The 23,627-nt window shown below is 39.9% G+C and overlaps 1 protein-coding gene across 1 annotated transcript in view; it reads left to right on the top strand.

Moving 5' to 3' along the window:
• Adgrv1 (adhesion G protein-coupled receptor V1) overlaps positions 1-23,627 on the top strand; it is a 541,812-nt gene that overhangs the window by 138,996 nt on the left and 379,189 nt on the right. Inside the window, exons 43-50 of the mRNA XM_076552019.1 lie at positions 9,729-9,991; positions 12,596-12,771; positions 13,811-13,935; positions 17,661-17,818; positions 17,913-18,059; positions 18,368-18,475; positions 21,519-21,783; positions 22,602-22,724. Coding sequence (XP_076408134.1) covers positions 9,729-9,991; positions 12,596-12,771; positions 13,811-13,935; positions 17,661-17,818; positions 17,913-18,059; positions 18,368-18,475; positions 21,519-21,783; positions 22,602-22,724 — 1,365 coding nt within the window. The remainder of the gene's footprint in view (positions 1-9,728; positions 9,992-12,595; positions 12,772-13,810; positions 13,936-17,660; positions 17,819-17,912; positions 18,060-18,367; positions 18,476-21,518; positions 21,784-22,601; positions 22,725-23,627) is intronic.

Genomic DNA, 23,627 nt, shown 5'->3' with positions numbered 1-23,627 from the left:
AAATGACTAATTATTAATCTATTTTTAATTATCCATTACAATTTTAAATGAGTTACATAAACATAACACCTCAAACAAGAATAGAAATATATATATATATATTATAACAAAATTAACTTCAAGTTTATATCAATAAACTAAAATTTATACCAATGTAAAACATTTTAAACATAAACTAAAATCTATACCAATGTAAAACATTTTAAACAAGTTGTTCTTTAAAAGTAGGTTCATTAATCTACCCTTTTATCTTATCATCTCTATATCCTCCTATATATCTATATCATCACCTTTTCTTTTTTAGAAAGAGATATTTATAATCAACCTGTTTTAAATAAAAATATTGGTTTTTCTCTGTCCCACACCAGAGGGCTCTTCTGATATGGGACAGAAGAATGTCTTAACCATTTTTTTAAAGCAATATGTCTGGGTTTAGAAGGGGAGTGAGCCAATTCCACCTCTAAAGCCAGCTTGGTATATTTGGGAATTTGGGCGTAGCATCTCTTACTACTTCCTGCCGGAGGGGGGCGCTGTATCTTATAGGGACACAAAGAAAATTTTAGGCCTATGGGGTAGTCCTTGAGGCTGTATTGTGGGACCCAGTTGCCTTGAAACCGTTCTGGATGTTGGATCATCTGGGCCATGGTGTCATTGGAGATCTTTCAGGGGGTCTTGGCTGGTCAAACCTGATGTATCTTAATCTGGAACAAATCCATAGCCTCTGGCTTTCTGTGGAAACAAAATCAGAACCTCTTTTCCAAAGCAACATATCCTTACATCCAAATTTTGAAGTCAAGGTACCTTTAAAATTTACATTTTGGCATAACTGAACAGCTTTTATAATCAAATGTTTTTCTTTAGTTACGAATATCAAAGACAACATAATCCAGATTTTATGTGTGATAGCCATCTTTACATGGCTTATTACCTTTACTGTTTTTTTAAACACTTTATTTTTAGATACTATTTGTTTATATAACGGTATATATTTTTCTTTTAAGCCTACATACATTTCTACATGTATTATAAACTATTTCATCTGAATCATTCTTATTGCAAACTTATTGCTTTAAACTGTAGCCTTTTAAGCCTGAAACGGCGCTGTGGCTGCTGGCTCCGCCCACTTCAGCTTCCCAACATGGTGGTGGTACATTTTCCGCCAGCTCTGGGAGTCATCAAGTCTTAGAAATAGTGGGTCTATGCTTCTTATCAAAGCAGCGTGTAGCCCAGAAACCTCTTTTTTTTTTTTTTTTTTTTTTTTAATAGTAGTAAAGACTAAATCTACCACACAGCATAATGTGCCGCTGGCAGACGCCTCATTCCCACCATACTGCCAGTCAAACGCACACGCCAGGAACCTGCCAGTGTTCAAACCTGCGTTTTGTGGCGTCTAGCTGCCCGTATGAGACAAGAAGCAGGAACCTGTTTTTGGCTCTGTTCAGAATTGGTTATTAAATATTCTCAGGTTTAAGGTGGAAACTCGAGCCGTTGGGCGCCATTTGTTGCTGGAGGGCTTCTCTCCATGCTCCACCAAGCCCCGCAGTCCCACAATCCAAGTATAAAATAATCACTCAGATGCTTATATTACTTATAAACTGTATGGTCGTGGCAGGCTTCTTGCTAACTGTTCTTATATCTTAAATTAACCCATTTCTATAAATCTATACCTTGCCACGTGGCTGGTGGCTTACCAGAGTCTCTACATGCTGCTTGTCCTGGCGGTGGCTGCAGTGTCTCTCCCTCCTTCTTCCTGTTTCCCCAATTCTCCTCTCTCTTTGTCCCGCCTATACTTCCTGCCTGGTCACTGGCCATCAGTGTTTTATTTATATAGAGTGATATCTACAGCATACATAGGTTCTGTCTTACTTTGCCTTCTGCCACGGTGGTAAAACTCCACCACCACTAGCAACTCAGGAATGAAAGGGTTTATTTGAGCTTGCGGTTGTAGTTCATTATGAGGGGAAGTCCGGGCAAGACCCCAAAGACGAGACCTGGAGCCGGTAACTGCAGCAGAGGCCAGGGGGGGATGTTGTACACTGCCTTGCTCCTGCGATTGCTTAGCTTGCTTTCTTACTCAATTCAGGACCATCTGCTCCTGGGTGGCACTGCCCACAGTATCCTGAGCCCTCTCCCATCGGTCATTAATTCAGGATGACACTGGCCTGTGTCAGATAACAAAGATCTGACCACAATAGGTTCCATGTCTACTATTGTGAGCAGAAGGAAGTAACATTGCTGGACACTGTCTAGCTTCCTTTAGGCTTCAAATCCCAATTTTTAAATATTAATATTTCTGTAAACACTGTCTTTTGATGATGGGTAATTTATTAAGCCAAGCCCACTTCATTGACCGTTAAAGTATTTCTAATCTTTCATAAAATATTAATAAATTCTTTGCATATAAATATTTTTGTACTGTTTGACCTGAGAATTGAACCCAGGTCCGTCACAACATTATAGACAAGTGATTTACTAGTTAGCTACATCTCCAGGACTCCTTTAACTTTATATTTTAAAATTGAGTCTCATTAATTTGCCTGGACTGGCTTTGAACCCACTTTGTAGTTCAGGCTTGCTTTGAACTTAAAATCCTCCTGCCTTAACATCCTGTATGTCTAGGACTGTGGGCCTCAACCACCAGATCAACTATAAATGTTTGCATTTATAGACAATGAGTATCTACATTAAGCATAATGGGTACTGTGTGCAAAGACTTGCTCTTCAACATGTACATAAAGGCTGTTTTGTTCTTTATATCCTTGCCAGCAATTCCCTCACTCATTAAAGTTTTTCACTAATTCCAGTGAAAAGCCTGTGGTTTGTGGCATTCCTTAGTATTTTTCTACATTTTTCTTTTATTAGTGGGTTTGACACTGTCTGCTCTTTCTTTGTGTGGTTTTGTTTTGTACATTTCCATATAGCTTTATTTTGTTGTATTTAGGAATATTCTTCTGTTTGGAATCCGATGTTTCAATTCTTTTGGGGAAGCACAGTGAACTCATTGATGGTATGTGAGAGAATGGGGCTCCGAAGCTTTTACACTCCATCTGGGGCTCTGGGATGGAAACTGTGAGGGGAGATGCTCAGTGTGTTAGGAGCTAAGTTGAGGCAGAGACTTCTTAGGAGCTGAAGGCCTCTATTTTCCTTTCCTGTTCTTGCTGGGGTGGCTGGTCCAGAGCTCCATGCTCCTTGGAAGCTATATTGACTGCAAGGTCTACCACAATATTACTGGATCCAAATTCATTGTTACTGCAGTAAATGGAGGAGCTTGTCAGAGTGTTCACTGAGGGCAAAGCTACCACAATCAAAATTAGAAGACCAAGTGTCACTGTTAAGGTTGCAGGAGACAACCTGATCCTCAGTGTAGCCCAGGATGACCACTGTGGGTCCTGTGGCACCTTTTATAACACTTTATTGATGTCATTGTATCTGGCAGCTTTCTCTAGGCTCCTTGTCACATTTACAACAGACACACTGAAGGTAGGAACACGGAAAGCCATTCCAGTGAATATCCCATTTAGCTCTGCAATGTCCATACCTACATCACAGTGGTTTCAGGGATAGTATTGTGGGCCCCCATATAGCCATGATACTACAGTTTTCCTGAGATGCCAACCACAGTTTTTTGGGTGGCAGTGATGGAATGGACTGTGGTCATGAGTCCCTCCATAGTGCTGAAGTAGTCATGAAAAGGGATAGAGGTATGGGTCTAAGTACTTGGTGGTAAAGAGGTGTTGCTATCATTTGGAGTAAACTTGCATATTTCTTGTGGCCATGTCCATTGCAGACATGTAGACTCAGCAGAAGGACAAAGGTGATGACCCTTTTGCCTCTCCCCTTCAAGTGGGACCCAGCCTTCTCTGTGGTTGTGAAGACACCAATAGATTCTCCTACACATTTAGCGCGAATATCATCCTATTTGATACTGATGGGATCTTGCTCCTGCAAGATGAAGATGGGCTTAAGTGACAAAGGTTTCCTGTTCTCAGCTTTGACTGGGGAACATGGTTTTGGTGGAATCATACTGGAACATGTAGATCATGTAGTTGAGGTCAATGCAAGGGTCATCAATGGCAACACTATTCCCTTTGCTAGACTGGAAGGCAGGCCCGGTAACCAGGGAGACAGATGCCAAATCCACTCACTCCAGCCTTCACCATCCTGTCTCTTGGATGAGGCTGGTGCTGCCTGAGAAGACGTAGCTGCACTGGAGTTGGGAGGAGCAGAGAGGCTCAGCTATTAGACATTTTGTAAATGATCATCTGAGACTGTCCTTTTATGTTTTAAATTTATTATAGTGTCTTTTATTATACAGTTTTTAAAGTACCAGTATTTTTGTTATTCTTTTGAATTCTATTTGCTTTCTCCTAAAACAATGTGAATCATTTCACTATATTTTTATGAAATTTGTATAATTTTGATTTGTACATGATTATTTTTAACATGAAGGAAATTATTTGTTGATGATTATATGTGAGATACAAGTATGAATCATTTTTCTTCTAAAGTATGTAAACTACTAACATTATTTGTAAAGATGGACTTTCATTGGCTATCTATCTATCTATCTATCTATCTATCTATCTATCTATCTATCTATCTATCTATCTATCTATCTATCTATCATCTAACATCCCAACTGCATTTTCCCCTCCTCTACTTCCCTCCCTCTATACACTCTTCCTCTGTTTCTGTTCAGAAAGGGGCAGGCCTCTCATGGGTATCAACAAAGCATGGCATATCAAGTTGCAGTAAGACTAAAGGCCTCCCCTTGAATTAAGGCTGGGAAAAGCAATCCAGTATGAGGAATAGGTTCCCAAGAGCTAGCCAAAGCATTAGGGACAGCCCCTGCTCCCATTATTACGAGTCCCATAGTGAACCAAGCTACACAATTGTCACATATATGTAGAGGACCCAACTCGGTCCCATGCAGACCTCCTTGGTTGTTAGTTAGACTCTGTGAATTCCTATAAGCCAGGTTAGTTTGTTTTTGTGGGTTGTCTTGTGATGGCCTTGACCCTTCTGGCTCCTACAATCCTTTCTCCCTCTCTTCAGCAGGATTCCCCAAGTACAACCTAATGTTTGGCTGTGAGTCTCTGCATCTGTTTCCATCAGTTACAGGATGAAGGATCTCTGATGACAATTGGGGTAGTCACCAATCTGATCACAGGAAATGGCCAGTTTAGCCTACATATCCATTATTGTTAGGAGTCTTAGCTGGGGTTATCTTTGTAGATTTGTGAGAGTTTCCCTTGCATCCCATTTCTAACTGATCTTGAAATGCCTCCCCACCTTCCAGTCAACCTTTCAGTATTCTCCCCCTCCAATCACTTCCCAACCTGATCCCTCAAGTTCCCATACCCACCTGGCCCCAGTCCACCGAGGAGATTTCTTCTATTTCCCCTTCCTAGGTAAACCCATGCATCCCTGTGACCCCTTGTGCCCTCCTTGTTACCTATCCTCTCTGGGTCTATGGGTTGTATTATGGTTATCCTTTACTTAGCAGCTAATATCCATTTATGAGGGAGTACACACCATGAGTGTCTTTCTCCATCTGAGTCACCTCACTAGGCATGAGTTCTTTCTAGTTCCATCAATTTGCCTGCAAATTTCATGATACCATAAACAGCTGAGTAATACGCCTTTGTGTAAATGTACCACATTTTCTTTATCCATTCTTTGGTTGAGGGACATCTAGATTGTTTCCAGTTTCTGGCTATTAAGAGTAAAGGTGCTATGAGCATAGTTGAGCAAGTGTCCTTGTGGTATGATGGAGCATCCTTTTGGTATATGCACAAGAGTGATATAGCTGGGTCCTGAGGTAGATCAATTCCCAATATTTTTAAGAAACTGCCATATTGATGTCCAAAGTGGCTGTATGAGTTTGCATTCTCACCAGCAATGGAGGAATGTTCCCCTTGTTCCAATTCCTCTCCAGTATGAGCTGTCATTTGTGTTTTTGATCTTAGCCATTCTGACAGGTGTAAGATGGAATCTCAGAGTCATTTTGATTTGCATTTCTCTGATGGCTAAGGATGTTGAACATTTCTTTAGGTTTTTCTCTGCCATTTTGAGATTCTTCTGTTGAGAATTCTCTATTTAGGTCTGTACTCCATTTTTTAATTGGATTATTTGGGTTTTTGATGTCTAGTTTCTTGAGTTCTCTATATATTTTGGAGATCAGCCCTCTGTTGCATATGAGGTTGGTAAAGATCTTTTCCCATTCTTATGCTACTGTTTTTTTTCCTTTTGACAGTGTCCTTTGTCTTACAGAAGCTTTTCAGTTTCATGAGGTCTCATTTATTAATTGTCGATCTTAGTGTCTGTGCTACTGGTGTTCTGTTCAGGAAATTGTCCCCTGTGCTAATGCATTCAAAGCTGTTTCCCACTTTCTCTTCTATCAGGTTCAGTGTAACTATATTGATGTTGAAGTCTTTTATCCACTTGGACTTAAGTTTAAGCATGGTGACAGATATGGATCTATTTGCATTCTTCTGCCTGCTGACATCCAGTTATGCCAGCACCATTTGCTGAAGATATTTTTTTCCATTGTATAATTTTGGCTTTTTTGTCAAAAATCGGGTGTCCATAGATGTGTGGGTTTATGTTTGGGTCTTTGATTCGAGCCCATTGATCCACCTGTCTGTTTTTATGCCAACACCATGCTGTTTTTATTATCATCACTGTGTATTAGAGTTTGAGATCAGGGATGGTGTTGCCTCTGGAAGTTCTTTTATTGTACAGGATTGTTTTAGCCATCCTGGATATTTTGTTTTTCCATATGAGGTTGAGTATTGTTCTTTCAAGGTCTGTAAAGAATTGTGTTGGAATTTTAATAGGGATTTTTATTGAATCTGTAGACTGCTTTTGGTAAGGTGGTCATTTCTATTATGTTAATCATACAGATCCATGAACATGGGAGATCTTCTGATAATCTTCAAAAACTTGAAGTTCTTATCATACAGGTCTTTCACTTGCTTGGTTAGAGATACACCAAGATATTTTATATGATTTGTGGCTATTGTGAAGGGTGTTGTTTACCTGATATCTTTCTTAGCCAGTTTGTCCTCTATATATAGGAAGTCTACTGCCTTTTTTTTTCTTGAGTTAATTTTATATCCAGCTACTTCACTAAAGGTGTTTATCAGCTGTAGGGGTTCCCTTGGTAAAAGTTTTGGAGTTGCTTATGCATACTATCATGTCATTTACAAATAGCAATACTTTGATGTCTTCCTTTCCAATTTGTATCCTCTTGATCTCCCTTTGTTGTCTTATTGCTCTAGCTAGAACTCCAAGTACTGTATTGAATAGATATGGAGAGAGTGGACAATCTTGTCTTTTTTTCTCATTTTAGTGGAATTGCTTTGAGTTTTTCTCCACTTAATTTGATGCTGGCAATTGACTTGCTGTATATTGCTTTTATTATGTTTAGGTATGTCCCTTGTATCTCTGATCTCTCCAAGACTTGTATCATGAAGTGGTGTTGAATTTTGTCAAAGGTTTTTTCAGCATCGAACAAAATGATCATTGTTTTTTCTTTCAGTTTATTTATGTGGTGGATTACATTGACAGACTTTTGTATGTTGAATCACTCCTGCATCTCTGGGATGAAGCCCACTTGATCATAGTGGATGATATTTTTGATGTTTTCTTGGGTTCCATTTGCCAGTATTTTTGTTGTGCCCAGAGTCTGGACCCCCAAAGACCATCAAGAGACCAAATCTGATGCAAAAGCAAAGAGCCTTTTTATTGTGAGTTAGCTTGGGCTTCTCCTCTGATGCAGCAGCAGAGCAGGAGAGACCCTAAGTATCAACGGGCAGGGTTTTTATAGGGGATATGTCAATGAGGGGGTGCTTGAGGTCTACACACTACATAGGAACAGACTCAGGATTGGTTTATGTGAGTGGCAATCATATTAGTAACTTTTAATTGGCTACGGTTAGTTGGGGTTATAGTTATCCATTTTGGGGCAGGCCTGCACAAGTCCCAGGCTTTGTCCTTGAGCTGCTGTGGAGGCTGGCTGACCTAGCACGTACTGACTGTGGGGTCTGGCTCAGTGGCCCAGGATACCAAGTGTCCTATCTTGGTGTGTCCCTACTGACAGGGGCATCAGTGATTAATTGTCTTTTGTTCATGGCTCTCCCAGAAACTGCTTGCTCAGTTTCAGGAAACTAAAATTGAGGCTTGATCTCTAAGAAAAGACTGAGCAGCCTATTATGGCATCTCCTTGGTCCTTTCATTTTATGGAGTATTTTTGCATCAATGTTCATGAGGGAAATTGGTCTGTAATTTTCTTCCATTGTTGAGTGTCTATATGGTATGGATATCAGAGTAACTGTGGCCTCATAAAAAGAATTTGGTAATATTCCCTCTATTTCTATTTTGTGGAATAACTTGAAGCATATTGGTATTAGCTCTTCTTTGAAAGTCTGGTAGAATTCTGCACTGAAACCATCTTTCCCTGGACTGTTTTTGGTTGGGAGACTTAATGACTGTCTCTATTTCCTTATGGATTATCAGTCCATTTAAATTGTTTATCTCATCTTGATTTAATTTTGGTTTGTGGTGTCTATCAAGAAATTTGTCCATTTCCTTTTGATTTTTCACTTTATGGGGTACAGGTTTTTGAAGTTTGACCTGGTTATTATCTGTATTTCCCTGGAGTCTGTTGTTATGTTCCCCTCTCTCTTCTGATTTGGTTAATTTGGATACTCCCTCTCTGCCTTTCAGTTACATTGGATAAGGGTTTGTCTATCTTGTTGTTTTTCTCAAAGAACCAACTCTTTGTTTCATTGACTCTGTATTCTCTTTGTTTCTGTTTTATTGATTTCAGCCCTCAGCTTGATTATCCCTGTCTTCTACCCCTCTCGGCTTGGTTTGCTTCTTTTTCTAGATCTTTCAGGTGTGCTGTTAAGTCACTACTAGAGATTTCTCCACATTCTTTATACAGGCCCTTAGTGCTATGAACTTTCCTCTTAGCACTGCGTTCATAGTGTCCCATAAGTTTAGGTATGCTGTGTGTTCATTTTGATTGAATTCCTGGAAGTCTTTAATTTCTTTCTTTATTTCTTCCTTGACCCAGTTAAAATTTTGTGAGCTACTTCAAGGGACCTGAGAGAGGGTCAAGGGGAGATAAGGTGGCCACAGTTGACGTTTTTGTGATTTTTTTTGTGTGCATATTTCTTATATTTTCCCATTAATTTCTGTTAATTGTCTATTTTGAATGAGATCCCTTTACTGTTATATTTTCCAACAATGACAACTGATATATAAAGCTATTATGATAATGCTCAAGTCTGTATGTCTTGGCTGTCAGGATGGCTCAGTGGGTAAAGGTGCCTGCCACCAAGCTTGGTGACCCGGGTTTGACCTCTGGACCCACATGGTGGATTCCCACAAGTTGTCCTCTGACTTCCACATATTGGCACGATGTGACATGTGCTCTCGCTACCTGATGACTGGATGTGAAAAGGAGTGTAAGAATGGTAAACATCTTGAGGCTGACTTCCTGGCTTGTATCACAGTTCTGTTCCCTTCTAGCTTTTGAACTTCTATGGAATACCTGTGTACATTCTGTCACAGGTGCTGTAACATGGGAATACTAAAAGGTGCCCCCTGGTGGCTATGGTGAGAACTGAGTTAGTATGATTAAACAGTCAGCTGTGAGCATGCTGTCTTTAGGATTTCTAACACATGCAGTTACTGCTTGAATCTTTTTGTCTTCACAGCTTTGATTACTATCCTTGCAAACGACGATGGCCCTGGAGTTCTGTCCTTTAACAACAGCGGGCACATTTTCCTCAGAGAACCAACATCTCTCCACATGCAAGAGAGTGTCGCAGTATTAACCATCATTCGGGAGCCTGCACAAGGTCTGTTTGGAACGGTGGCGGTTCAGTTTGTGGTGACAGAAGTCAACTCTTCAATACAGTCTAAGGATCTGATTCCTTCCAAAGGCTTTGTTGTTCTAGAGGAAGGTGTTCGAGCCAAGGTAGAGTATGAATCTTTAATTTTGTTAACGAGAACTAAGATTATCTTTAGTATTTAAAAACAATTTTCTCAGAAATGTACCATAAGTTCTCAAGAAGCAAAGCAAAGCAAAGCAAAGCAAAATGAAAACCTTCTTAAATGAGAGAGGCAGTGGCACTAGTGTGAATGGCTAGTGTGACTAGTGAGCCACAGTGTTAGAAAGTGCACTCAGCTGGCAAGTGGGAAAACTGACTGTTCATGTGGCCGAGGAATATGCAAGAAAAAGAACGTGTGATTCACATTTTAAAATTTAAACCCATCCGAATGCTAGTCTTCCTTTATATTGTCTGTAAGAACATAAACTAAAAGGAGCTTCCATCCTTGTCTGTCGGCCACATTCTAGCTGAACAAACACAACTGCTCGCTTTGAACTTCAACTACGAGGGCAGGAGCAGTTCAGTTGAGAGAAATGCTGGACTTGAGATCAGTTATGAATGCCATCTGTACTCAAAACCGAAACGGAACAAAAGCCAGGGACCTTCCTCCCTTCCTCTTCTGTAGGCTAACTTTTTTGTTTTGAGTACTCAGTTTTATTAAAAACTTCTTCTTCAGATTTATTTTTACGTGTATGTGTATGTGTGTTTGCCCATATATATGTGTGTATATCACACGTGTGCCTGCTGCCTGCGGAGATCGGAACAGGAGGAGTTGGATCCTTTGGAAACAGAGTTACAGATGGTTGTGAGCTCCCGTGTGGGTGCTGGGAAATGAACCCAGGTCCTCTGGAAGAGCAGCTAGTGTTCTTAATCACTTCCTTCATCTCTCCAGCTTCTCAACTTGTTTTTTTAGGTACAGTTAAACATATTTGGTCATGTTAACTTGTGCATTTTAGACCTGAATATAACACTAAATGAGTATGCTTACAGTAATTGAACAGGAGAGTTCATCTAATAATTGGAAAATCTTCTGTTATCATGGTGTGTGTTGGACCCAGGGCCCTGCCAATGCTGGCAAGGTCAGCTACAGCCTCAGTCCTCTTGTGTTCATGTAAACTTCAGCATGTTTTCCAAGTTCAGTATTTTTATATTCTTGAAAATCTAAAACAAAGTTCAATTGATTTGTTTAAAGATCCACCCCAATTTTGAAATGATATAAAAGTTTAAAGCATAAGTGCTTTGTAAATTTGCTATTACTTTATTCATATTTTTCTTCTTTGAAAAAGTATTCTTTTTTTTTTTTTTGGTTTTTCGAGACAGGGTTTCTCTTGTGTAGCTTTGCGCCTTTCCTGGAACTCACTTGGTAGCCCAGGCTGGCCTCGAACTCACAGAGATCCGCCTGCCTCTGACTCCCGAGTGCTGGGATTAAAGGCGTGCGCCACCACCGCCCGGCAAAAAAAGTATTCTTTTATATTTTAAATTATTATTTTCCTTAAACCTCCTTTTTTAAAATAGTTTAAGATACTTGGATATATTCATTAGGAATATTAATTGTTAGAACAAATTAAATAAATTTTGAACAAACTTAACATTTAATTTTAAAATGTAACCTGTATGGTATACAGTCCTTAAACATGTAGATAAATGGCTTTAAAGATATGTGTGCACATATAACCACCACCCAGGGTAAGACATTTAAATCACTGCCATCCAGAGGCCTCCCTTTTGTCCTTTGCCCTTTCTTGAGAATGCAGCTTTCTAACTTTTCAAATTAAGAGTACTCTTGCTCTGTGTAGATGGGATCGTGCAGTGGTTATGCTTTTAAGTTGATATCTTTCACAAGGCATCCAGGGAACACATGATTGCTCCCTATCAGTAGGTGGTTCTTTCCCATTTCTGTGCTGAGACCAAGGTTCTTTTGTTCTGCTGATGGCAAGAATTTAATTGGTTCTAGTGTGTACCCACTCTGCCTTGCTTCTAGACAGTCATTTACAGATTGGGATGAGGTTAATGGAATTATGTAGCCTGGATGGGACAAAAATGTCACAGAAATCAGCACATGAATTTAACATTGTAATCAGTTCTTGTTGTTTTGTTTTGAAAACTTAAAAAAAGATTTATTTTTATTTAAAAATCTTATATATGTGTTGGTCTATATGTGTCTGGGCACTTGAGTGCAGGTGCCCATGGAGGCCAGAAGAGGGCATCTGATCTTCTGGGGCTAGGGTTACAGGCAGTTGTGGGCTGCCTGATGTGGGTGCTGGGACTAAGTTTGGGTTCTCAGGAATAGCAGCAGCAACTCTTTTTATTTTATTTTATTTTTTTATTTTTTTTTTATTTTCTGGAGCTGAGGACTGAACTCAGGGCCTTGTGCTTGCTAGGCAAGTGCTCTACCACTGAGCAAAATCCCCAACCCTCGCAGCAGCAACTCTTCATGCTGGAGATCTCTCCATCTCCAAGGAGTGCCATTGCCATCAACTGTTACTTTTTAGACAATTTAGGGCAGAAGATCACATGGTTAAAATCCCCATGATAGTATCTTGAAACAATTGTAGCCATCACATGATGTGAATCAAATATAAACAGAGGCCATGTTTCAAAAATATGTTTTAAAAATGTTTAGTAAATTTCTCCACGTGTGTTTCAAAAAGGATCATATTCTATTAACTTAATTTTTCATTTTTTTTCAGGCCCTGCACATCTCTGCCATATTAGACACAGAACCAGAAGTGGATGAGCATTTTGTCTGTACCCTTTTTAATCCAACTGGGGGTGCTCGACTAGGAACCCGTGTTCAAACCCTGGTAACAATTTTGCAAAACCAGGCCCCTTTGGGACTATTTAGTATTTCTGCCCTTGAAAATAGGTATGATTTATTTATAACACATTAACATTTTGAAACAAAATAGGCAACAGGTTTGAACTGAGGAGATGTAGAAGAAAGCTAATATCTATCTGGTTACTTTTAAAATGTCTGGGAGTGGACAAATATTTTTATATCTTAAATAATTAAGAGCTCTAACTTTATTAATAGGCTAAACTTTCCTACTTCATTTATTTCTTATCAGATATTTGAGTTCTGTGTGAAGAGATTTCAGAATGGCAACATTGTTTGACTACATATTGTGATGTGACAGATATTTAATCATTGTTATGAAAAGAGTATTGGAGTGTGTCACAGTTGTATTTTTTTTATTTAAACTTTTTTTCATTTTATATACCAACCCCTGTTCCCCTCTCTCCCCTTCTCCTGCTCCCCCGACATCTCCCCTGTCCCACTCTCATCCCCTCCTCATAGCATGTAAGGCCTCCCCTGGGTAGTCAACACAGGCTGGCATACCAAGTTGGGACAGGACCAAGCCCCTCCCCACTGCATCGTGGCTGAGTCGGGCATCCCACCATAGGGAATGGGCTCTAAAAAACAGTTCATGCACCCAGGGTTAGTCCTGGTCCCATTGCCCAGAGACCCACAAACACATCAAGCCATGCAACTGTTACCCACATTCAGAGGGCCTAGTGTGGTCCCATGCAGACTCCCCAGCTGTCAGTCCAGAGTCCATGGGCTCCCACTAGCTGGGGTCAGCTGTCTCTGAGGTTCTTCATATCGTGATCCTGACCCCTCCTTGCTCCTAAAATCCCTCCTCTCTCTCTTCAGCTGAACTCCAGGAGCTTGGCCAAGTGCTTGGCTATGGGTCTACATTTGTATTTTTTATTTAAAAAATATTCATAAGTGAATACTTTTGAATACTGGAGTCTAGTCTCTCCAATGCATAAAATTTTTGGGTCTCATTGGGGTGTACAGACTTACAAGTATATTAAGTAATATTCCGGCAGTGTGATATGTATGTTAAGTATTTAGAAATTATCCTTTTTTGCTCTCCAAAATCCATTTGTTTTTCTTTTAGTGCTACCTCTATAGATGTTGAAGAATCCAACAGGAGTGTCTACCTCAATGTTTCACGAACGAATGGCCTTGATTTAGCTGTGAGTGTGCAGTGGGAGACAGTGTCTGAGACAGCTTTTGGCATGAGTACGTTTCACTTATTTCCATGAATTGTATATTACTGGTCTATTACCCACAGAACAGCTACTGGATTCTCTTATTGCATCCACAATGTTTATTGTATATTTCAGCTCACAAAGTTTAGAATTTACACATTGCCAGAAATAAAAATCAATTTGCATTGCTGTAGACAGATTTCTAAATGGCCTTATTAAATAAAAATCATGGAGCCAAATATAGGGGTGAGAACCTTAGAGATCAGGGAAATATGGAAAACCACCAGCCAACCTTGCCTCACCAACTCTACAGCTTCCAAAGAGAGTGACTTCCTGTCTACCCACACCTTTATTGCCTTGCTGTTCTGCTGTGTGATTTGCTCTCTGTCTAGCTACATTACTTCCTCTTCCTGGCCAGCTCTGTCACTTCCTGTCTGTCACCGCACATGGCTCTGTTCCCTAGTGTGGCCTTGAACACACAGAGATCCTGCCTGCTAAGTGATAGGATTAAGAGCGTGTGCTACCGCTGCCCGACTTCTTTGTTTACTTAAAATGGCTTCCTATTTCCTCTGATCTCCAGGCAAACTTTATTTATTAAAGCACAAATAAAATATCACCACATTTCAGCAGAAATAAAATATCACCACACATTGCAAGTGGTAATAATGCTTTAAAGGGGCAATTGGAAGTTGTAAATGTAAGTGAGGGCTGAAGAGATGGCTGGACAGTTAAAAGTGCTTGATTCCCTTCCAGAGGGCCCTGAGTTCTGTTCCTAGCCCCCATGTCAGGAGGCTCACAACTGCCTGTAACTCCAGATTCAGGGGATCTGACATCCTCTTCTGTCTTCTGCAGGTACCCACACACCTGGCACATATTCAAACAAACATGCATATATGCACATAAAATAAAAAATACTAAGTGAGTTCTTTCAAGGAGAATCAATTGTAGTTGGTTGTTTTTGCTCTTTACTCTTGGGGGCCTCCATGAAGCTCCCAAACACATACACAGAGACCTATTCTTTCTTACGAATGCCCAGCCTTAGCTTGGCTTGTTTCTTGCAAGCTTTTCTTAACATAGATTATCCCAACTACCTTTTGCCTCTGGGCTTTTACCTTTCTTTATTTCTGTATATCTTTTCTTTCCTTCTTATTCCATATCTGGCTATACGGCTGTGTGGCTGGCCCCTTCTTTTCTTGTTCCATGATCTTTTCTTCCCAGATTTCTCCTCCTATTTATTCTTTCTGCCTGCCAACCATGCCTATCTTTTCTCCTGCCTTGCTATTGGCCATTCAGCTCTTTATTAGACCAATCAGATGCTTTAGACAGGTAATGTAACACAGCTTCACAGAGTTAAACAAATGCAACATAAAATAATGTAACACATCTTTGCATCATTAAAATAAATGTTCCACAGCATAAACAAATATAAAATAATATTCTACAACAATATTAAAATAATATTCCACAACAATCAATGTTTGAACTGAGATGGACTGAATGGGGATTGGATGAGAGAACTGGATGAAAGGAAGCTGGAGACAGTGTGAAAGGCTGTCAAGGCTGGAGACTTGAGTCATGAACTGATATATAAGGGAAGATATTGAATGGACAGTGAACAGAACAGAAAGAGGGAATATTGGTCATAATTAGTTAGGTAGGCCAGATCATTAAAGAATTTGAAAAATAGTTCTTGGATGTCAATGCTCATCCTAGGTTTAATGAAAGCCTCTCAGTGGCTTAGGTATGAACAAGAATGGTGTGGTGTGACCATATTTATATTTTATAGATATTGTCCATAGTGTCATGTAAAGAATTGTTTGTACAGAAGAGAAAAAAAAGGATGCAGAGTACTGAACAGGAGGCAGCAGGTTAGGCAGCTTAGACCCAGTAATGAACTGGATATGATGGTGAGATGCTGTGGATGACCCAAGTTTCTTGCTTACACAGTTGGGTAGGAGTTCATGCCATCATCTAAGAGAGAGAATTATGAAGGAGGTATTACTTGAATAAGGGACATGGGCTAAGCGTATTTTGCAGTTGAGTTAGAGTTGAGGAGATAGGTTTCTAGATTAAATGGAAGTTTTGGCACATACTGTGTTGAAGCTCATGAGAATTGAGAGACTAAAAAGAGAGAGCGTCGTTAGATTGGGGATAAGCATGCAGACTAATCTTTGAAAAGTCGCATATTGTGTGGCTAAGGACATGATAATGACCTAGGAGAGATTTGAAATAACTTGTGAAGAACCCAGTCATGCAGGATTGCTGACAAAGCCAAAGGAGAGTGTTCGAATTGAGGAGAAGCTGTGTGTGCCTCCTCAGGTGGGCATCCAGTAAGATGAAAACCGACCAAAGCAACCATTACAGGTATTAATGTGGACCGCACACATGAGCACAGTCAAGGTTATTTGTAGAGGGGACAGGAACTGAGTAATTCTTCGAGTGGTGGTAGAGACTTTAACTACTCACAACTATTTCTGAAAGTCTGGCTGGGAGGATAGGGGTCTAGATAAAATATCGGAACTCAGAGAATTCCTACCTGTGCAGTTGGAAGTGATTGGAATTTACTGCAGTGCTGCTGAAGAGGTCCAGGGATCAGAGAAAGACTGACAATTATGAAGAGAAATGGAAGTAGCAGCATTGCCCAGAAGACAGGAGACAACTATACACACATGTCACAAATAGGACAGTGATAAAAGACAAGGAAGCTTTGCTTTCCCACTCTGCTTTTCGATGCACTCCTGAGAGTGGACAGTCCCAAGTGGCAGCTGTTTAATCTTTATTCCCATCTTCTCGAGTCCCAGGACTGAAGATTTGTCTGTATGTCAGTTTTACTTAGGACTCTTAATGAAAAAGCTGTGAACTTGTTGGAAAGGCTGCAAGATAAGAATGTAATTGGTACATTTAGGAAAGTCTCTAGTGGATTCTGCATACATTGTGTCTTCTTGAACTAAAAGTGATCTGATCAATAATTCACATAAGTTGTTGGTTTTGTTTTTCTTATTTCATATGTTCACATAACTAGCTAAAGTTTAAGAATAACTTACTTTGGGAAATAGTCATGACAATACATGGTAGAACTAATATTTTTTAAAATAATAATTCCTCATTAATTAGGGGTTTTCTCTTTTAGTATTTTTAACTTCAAAATTTTAGGGCATGTATAATTTATGGCAATTGGATAAAAATCTTGAAGTCAATTGAAGTGAGACTGCATAGATATTCTGAAGTCTATAAAATAGAAACTGAGAAACTGGATGAGCAGACATTTAAAAATGTGAGATTAAGTTTGATAGTACCATTAGCATGTTTTTATAAGACATATTTATCATTTTTAAATTTCATCTGTCCTTTGACAACCTTTATGGTCATTGATAGAAGTAATTTTAGCATGTTTCTCTTCAAAACATATACTTATATATATTATATATATACACACATATATATTTAGTTTTAATACACTTGGAAAAGATTGTAGGAGATAGATTAAAATATTACTACTTTAAAAACATTGGTATTTTTAGATACTGTTTTTAAGCTTCCTAGTGTCTATTCACTTTATCTTACAACACACACATGCACACAGGCGCGCGCACACACACACACACACACACACACACACACAGACACACACACCCCATTATTGCCATCCTCTTTCTAGTATGCTCTATAGTTTCACTGTTTAAGTAATAACTCAAATGAGATAAGGTTCAGATGTGATTATATACACATACATAATGATTAATTTCATTGTTTTAGGGGGCGTGGATCTTGTCTTTTCTGTATTTCAAAGCTTTTTGGACCAGACGACATCTGGCTGGTGTTTCTTTACTGTCGAAGATTCAGTTTATGGTGTGATGTTAAGAAACCTATCGTTGGTTGTTTACCGATGGCAAGGGACTTTCATTCCAGTTGAGGTAAACATCACTCTTTGCTTTATGGTACACGAACTAAAATGTATATGAAAAATTTGATATGGCATTAATTACTAATATCATTTGTATTTCCTAGGATTTAAATATAGAAAATCCTGACAGTTGTGAGGCCTTTAATATTGGTGTTTCCCCTTATCTTGTCATTACTCATGGGGGGAAAAACGGAGAAAAGCCTTCCATTAACAGTGTGTACACGCTCACTTCTGGATTCAAATTACTCCTGGTAAATTCTTCCTTTTTCTGTGGATTCTTTACTTAAGTGAAATTCAAATTCATAAGATTAATCAAAATGAAAGAGGATATATGTTCTATGTTAAAATAAAAAAGAACTTTTTTGATACATTGATATTGATACACATTGTAGCAAGTGTCTTAATTCAAGGCTATTTTTGTCTTCAAATGACACTTGGGAATGCATAAGCTGCCAATTAAACACATTCTCAAATTTTCAGCCAGGTTCTAATGTATGCTATTGCATTCAGTGGCTTCCACTGTTAAAGACTTTAAATGTTTATTACTACTCTTTTGCAGGTTCAGACAATCATTATTTCAGGAAGTTGTCAAGTGCAACATTTCACCTCAGACAGTCAAGATTATTTCATCATTGCAAGTCAAAGAAATGATTCTGAGTTAACTCAGGTGTGATTTCCTTAAAGTAAATTTCCCCTCTCAAAACATGCCAATGAGATCCGTTCCCATGTGGTCTATAGGATTTGTGTGACAAAGGCCATGTTTTGATGATGGTCATGTGGGATGACTGGGCATCGTCAGTTTTTGAAGACTGATCTAATAATAGCATGAGCATCTGATTAGTCTAATTGGGTTGGAAAACACTGGAGAAAAACCACAGCTCAGCAGATGGTATCACTAAAAACTCACGATGAACGTTGCCAAGTGGGCATTCAGGATCACATCACCGGGGGCACACCTTCCTAGCACACTCCATCTTGTCATCTCGGTGCTTCCTCGATGGTTCTTTCTCACTCAGGCTCCCGTACATGCCTGGCACCTCTTCGTTTTCAGAGAATGACTCTCCTGCAACGAGCTCGGCCAGAAGGAAGCTTACTACTTTTCATACCACTCGAAACCCAGCCTTATTCTCCCTTCCCATCACAGTGGGCCATGTCTCTCACACCATGCCCTTCCTGCCTTCTTAGACCCTTGCTATTCCCCCCATGCTGCCAATTCTCTCCCACAGAGGTTATTACAGTGGGCATAATGTTCAAGCACTGCCCATTTTAAAACGAAAGCCCTCCTCCCTGATATTTCCATTTTCTATCTATTATGAAGAGATCTCTCCTTACTGGTCTGAGTTCCATCGTCAACTTGACAGTATCTAGATAAGGCTAGCCTTTGGGTCTGACTATGAGAAATTATCTAGATTAGGTCACCTGCGGCAGGAGACCCCCCCCCCCTTCCCTTCCAGCAGCACCGTTCCATAGGCTGCGATTCTGCAGGAAACAGAAAAGTGAAAGTGAGTGGTGCATGCGCATTTATCTCTGTCTGTGTCCTGGCTGTAGATGCAGTGGGATCCCACTGCCTCCTCCTTTTCCCACTGCCCTGCATTCTCCACTGTGGTGGGCGGTGCCCTAGAACTATGAGCCCAAATCAACTCCCCCTCAGGTGCGGGTGCTTTGGTCAGAGTGCTTTATCCTAAAAACAAGGTAAGTAGCTAATATGACATCTCATGCACACCAATGGTGACTGGGCTGTCCGTCTTCTGGGATGTGCGTGTCCTCATTGTGACTGCCTATGGCAGTTGGCATACCTCAGACTTGAAACCTCTTTTCTGTTCCATGGATCTGTGTTCTCTGTCTTTCTCTTTTCCCATCTGTCAGAACCCTTCCTGCCCTTTGCCCCTCCCTTGACCTCCTCTCCCCTCCTCTGCCTTCCCTTCATCTCCCCTCCCTCCCTGTATCCTCTCTCCCTCCTTCCCTCCCTCCTTCTCTTCCTCTTCCTCCTTACTGCCCCATCCTTCTCAGTCACTGTTATTTCCCACTTCCTTTCTAAACTGGGATATCTTGGAGTTTTCTAGAACCCGGTTTTAATTTGTTTTGTTCTTTCTCTGTACTCTCTCTGAGTAATTTTATGTCTGTGGTTTGACAAACAAGATGTAGGCCAGTGTCTTCCAAATAACATACGAAGCCTTTCTTCTGTACTCCAGACTTCCTTGTCTATTTCCTTCCACGCCCACTTACATAGTTTTAAGCACGTGATACAGAACGTTTTGGTTTGAACTTAAATTTTCTCCATGCAGCTTGCTTCATTTTTGCTTTAATGTCAGGCAATAGCAGCCTCATAAAGAGGAATCATTCAAGAGTAATTATGGGATATCCCTGCTTAATTATTCCTTCATATTCCTTTGTTACCATTAAGTGCTTTTTATGAATATCTCAATTATATTTAGAATACAGGCACATCTATCCACTTCTTACCCCCTTAAGGCTTCTCTCCATCATTTCACTTATAATCTCCCTAAGGCCTCCCCCAGTCATTTCTCACTGAGACAGTTAGATCCCATCTCAGCCCATCTCTAGACTTCCCTGATCTTTGCAGAGCCAATCTCTGTTGAGAATTTGCAGTTACCTTTTAAACAACATTGGTTTGTGTTATTTCTCACGCTAAACTGTTCAGCAGCTTTCAGTTACACTTAGACATTTTCCAGTTTTGATACAGACTGTATGATATGTGGCACTGCCGTCGTTCCTCATCTTCCAGGCCAGTGCTCAGCATGTCCGTTGCCTTGATGGAGTCATTCATACTTATTCTTCACTGCCTCAGAGACCCACATTGCAACTGTAAATTATGTCATCACCGCAAAGAATATGCCTTCCCTTTCTAGTCCCTGTTTCCCTTAACATCCTTTGAAATTGGATTAATCTTTGCCTAGAACAAGACAGACTTTCTTCTTCAGAGCCAACATGTCTGACTTGACTCCCTCAGGGCATCCACTCTCTGTCCTTCCCACCCTAATTGTCACGTTCGGTTCTGTCTCACTGTGCAGTCTCTATTTATTCACTGATTGACAACTTAATTACCTTCTCTAATAATTGCTGGACTCTTAGAAAAAGCCACTGCCTCCCTGGCTCCCAGCCTAATGCTTGGCCGAAAGTCCAAACTTTGACTAGTATTACAACTCTTTGTAAAAAGTGACCGGGGTGTAGAATGAGCAGGTGAAATTATGGACTTTCTTTTAAGGTTAACTCTGTGGATGCTTATCCTAAAACCCTCCATGTCTTGCTATCATGAGGACAAAATATAGGACTGCTGCCATAGGGCGAAGATATCTCTATATTCTGTTGTTTGAGATGCTGGCGAAGACATCAAGGCGTCAAGGATTTTGTGTTTTAGACTCAGTTCAGTTCTCTTCTACTTTTGGATTTCTACTGCCATTGCTTCTCTCCATATTTATGCCAATTTCTTCTCAAATAACTTCTCTTTTATTCATCACACACACACACACACACACACACACACACACACACACGGGATCACGGGATGGAGGAGAGAGAAAGAAAGAGACAGAGAGACAGAGAGAGAATCAATTTGATTACTTTTCTATTTTATCAGTACTCTCCCAACTAAACAGAAGGCTCCAGGAGTGTGGGTGTGTGACCGTGTTAGATTGTCACAGGTGCTGAATTCCTGACCATAAGGGCTTTGTGTTCGGACTTCCCCACAGGTCTTCAGATGGAATGGAAGCATCTTTGCCTTACACCAGACGTTGCCTGTCCAAGGTGTGCTGGGCATGGCCTTGTTCATCAGAGGAGGCTCTGTCTTCTTAGCCATTTCCCAGGCTAATGTCAAACGAAATGCCCTTTTATTCACGTGGTCGGGTAGTCGGTTTACTCACTTTCAAGAAGTGTCGGTCAGTGGGATAACACAAGTGGAGGCTTTGTCTTCAGGCGATGATGTTTACTTATTTTTTGCCAAAAATACCTTTCTAGGTGAGGAAATATGGTGCTTGTAATGTATGTATAGTTACTACCAAAATCATACAGCATTATATTGTCTTTTTTATGTGAAATGTTCTCTGCTTTGAGGATTCATAGACTTTCTTGATTGAAAATATTAATGTCACTTAGAAATGAATTTTACCCACAAAGAAAGCTTTATACCTGTGATCTTGTGCTGTGCTGAACTAGTATTTCAAACTTATATTCCTATAAGATGAGGAGTAGGTGGGTAATGTGAGAAGGTGTATAAAGATTTTATAGTCAATCTTCCAAAAGTTACAATTTTATATGACTCTACTTGAGGTATCATGAGAAATTTATAGAGCTGATAGTGTGTAGTGACTTTTGATAAAACTGATTCAAATTACAATCTGTATAAGAATATATATGTCATTCTGTTCTCTCTTGTGTCCTAGTGTGTGTGTGCTTCATGTGACAGAGTATGTTTCCTAGTGTGTATTAGTATGTGTGTTTCATGTGACAGTATGTCTTTTGGTGTATCTTAGTATGTGTGTGTGCGCTTCAAGTGATAAAAAACAGAAATGGCTTGTAGTGTTTCCTGCCAAGTTGAATTGATATATATATATATATATATCTCATATATATTGTATACGTATTGTACATTGTATGTATACATCTATATACACACATTATATATATATAGTATGTATATTGTATACATATTGTTATACACACACATATATAATGGAAATTTTTCTTTAATTGAATTGAATGTTTCATTGTAGTTCTTTTGTGCAATTTTGTCATTTTCTTCATACAGCTTGTCGCTTTTTATTTCTTAATCACAGGAAATCAAGATTCAATTGACATTTTCATCTGGGAGATGGGGAAGTCATCTTTCAGATATTTCCAATCCCTGGACTTTGCTACTGTTAACAGAATCCATTCCTTCACACCAGCTTCTGGAATAGGTAAGGAATTTTCAATTGCTAGTCCATCTTAAGTGCAGTGTGGGAAGCAGACTGACTCCATTCTCATTTAATTTGATAGAACAGTATGCTCTCAGAGACTATTTTAGTAGAAGTATAACATCAGATCTTTATAATAATCCATCCAGAAGTCCCAGAGTTTCAAAAAGACTGATACTTTATTTACTGATTTATTAATTTTATTTTTTGTGCTTTGTGTGTGTGGTGATATTTTATTTGTGCTGAAATGTGGTGATATTTTATTTGTGCTTTAATAAATAAAGCTTGCCTGGAGATCAGAGGAAAAAGGCCAACCATTATAAGTAAACAAAGAAGTCAGGCAATGGTAGCACACGCCCTTAATCCTATCACTTGGCAGGCAGGGATCTGTCTGGATCTCTGTGAGTTCAAGGCCACACTGGAAACAGAGCCAGGTGTGGTGGCACACACCTTAATTTCAAAACTAGTTAACCATAGAGGTCTATACAGACGGAAAGGAAGTGACAGAGCTGTGTAGGAAGAGGAAGTGATGTAGCTGAAAGGAGAGAGCAAATCATTCATGTTTTATTTTATATGTTTTGCCTGCAAGTGTGTGTGTGTGCTTGTTGCCCATGGAGTTCAGAAAAGGGCATTGCATCCTGTCCTAGGGTTTCTGTTGCCACAAGGAAACAACAAACCAAAAGCAGCTTGGGGAGGAAAGGGTTACTTCACCTTACAGCTCCCAGGTCACTGAGGGAAGTTAAGGCAGACATCTGGAAGCAGGAACCGGAGCAGAAGCTGTGGAGGAGTGCTGCTTCCTGGCCTGCTCCGCAGGGCTTGCTCCGCCTGCTTTCTTAGACTGTCTTGGACCTCCGGCCTGTGAGTTGTGTTGCCCACAGTGGGCTGGGTCCTCCCACATCAATCATT

Source organism: Peromyscus maniculatus, chromosome 15 (assembly GCF_049852395.1).
Source record: "Peromyscus maniculatus bairdii isolate BWxNUB_F1_BW_parent chromosome 15, HU_Pman_BW_mat_3.1, whole genome shotgun sequence".
NCBI lineage: Eukaryota > Metazoa > Chordata > Mammalia > Rodentia > Cricetidae > Peromyscus > Peromyscus maniculatus.
Note: the sequence above shows the minus strand (reverse complement) of the source record. Positions and strands in the feature narration are given on the sequence as shown.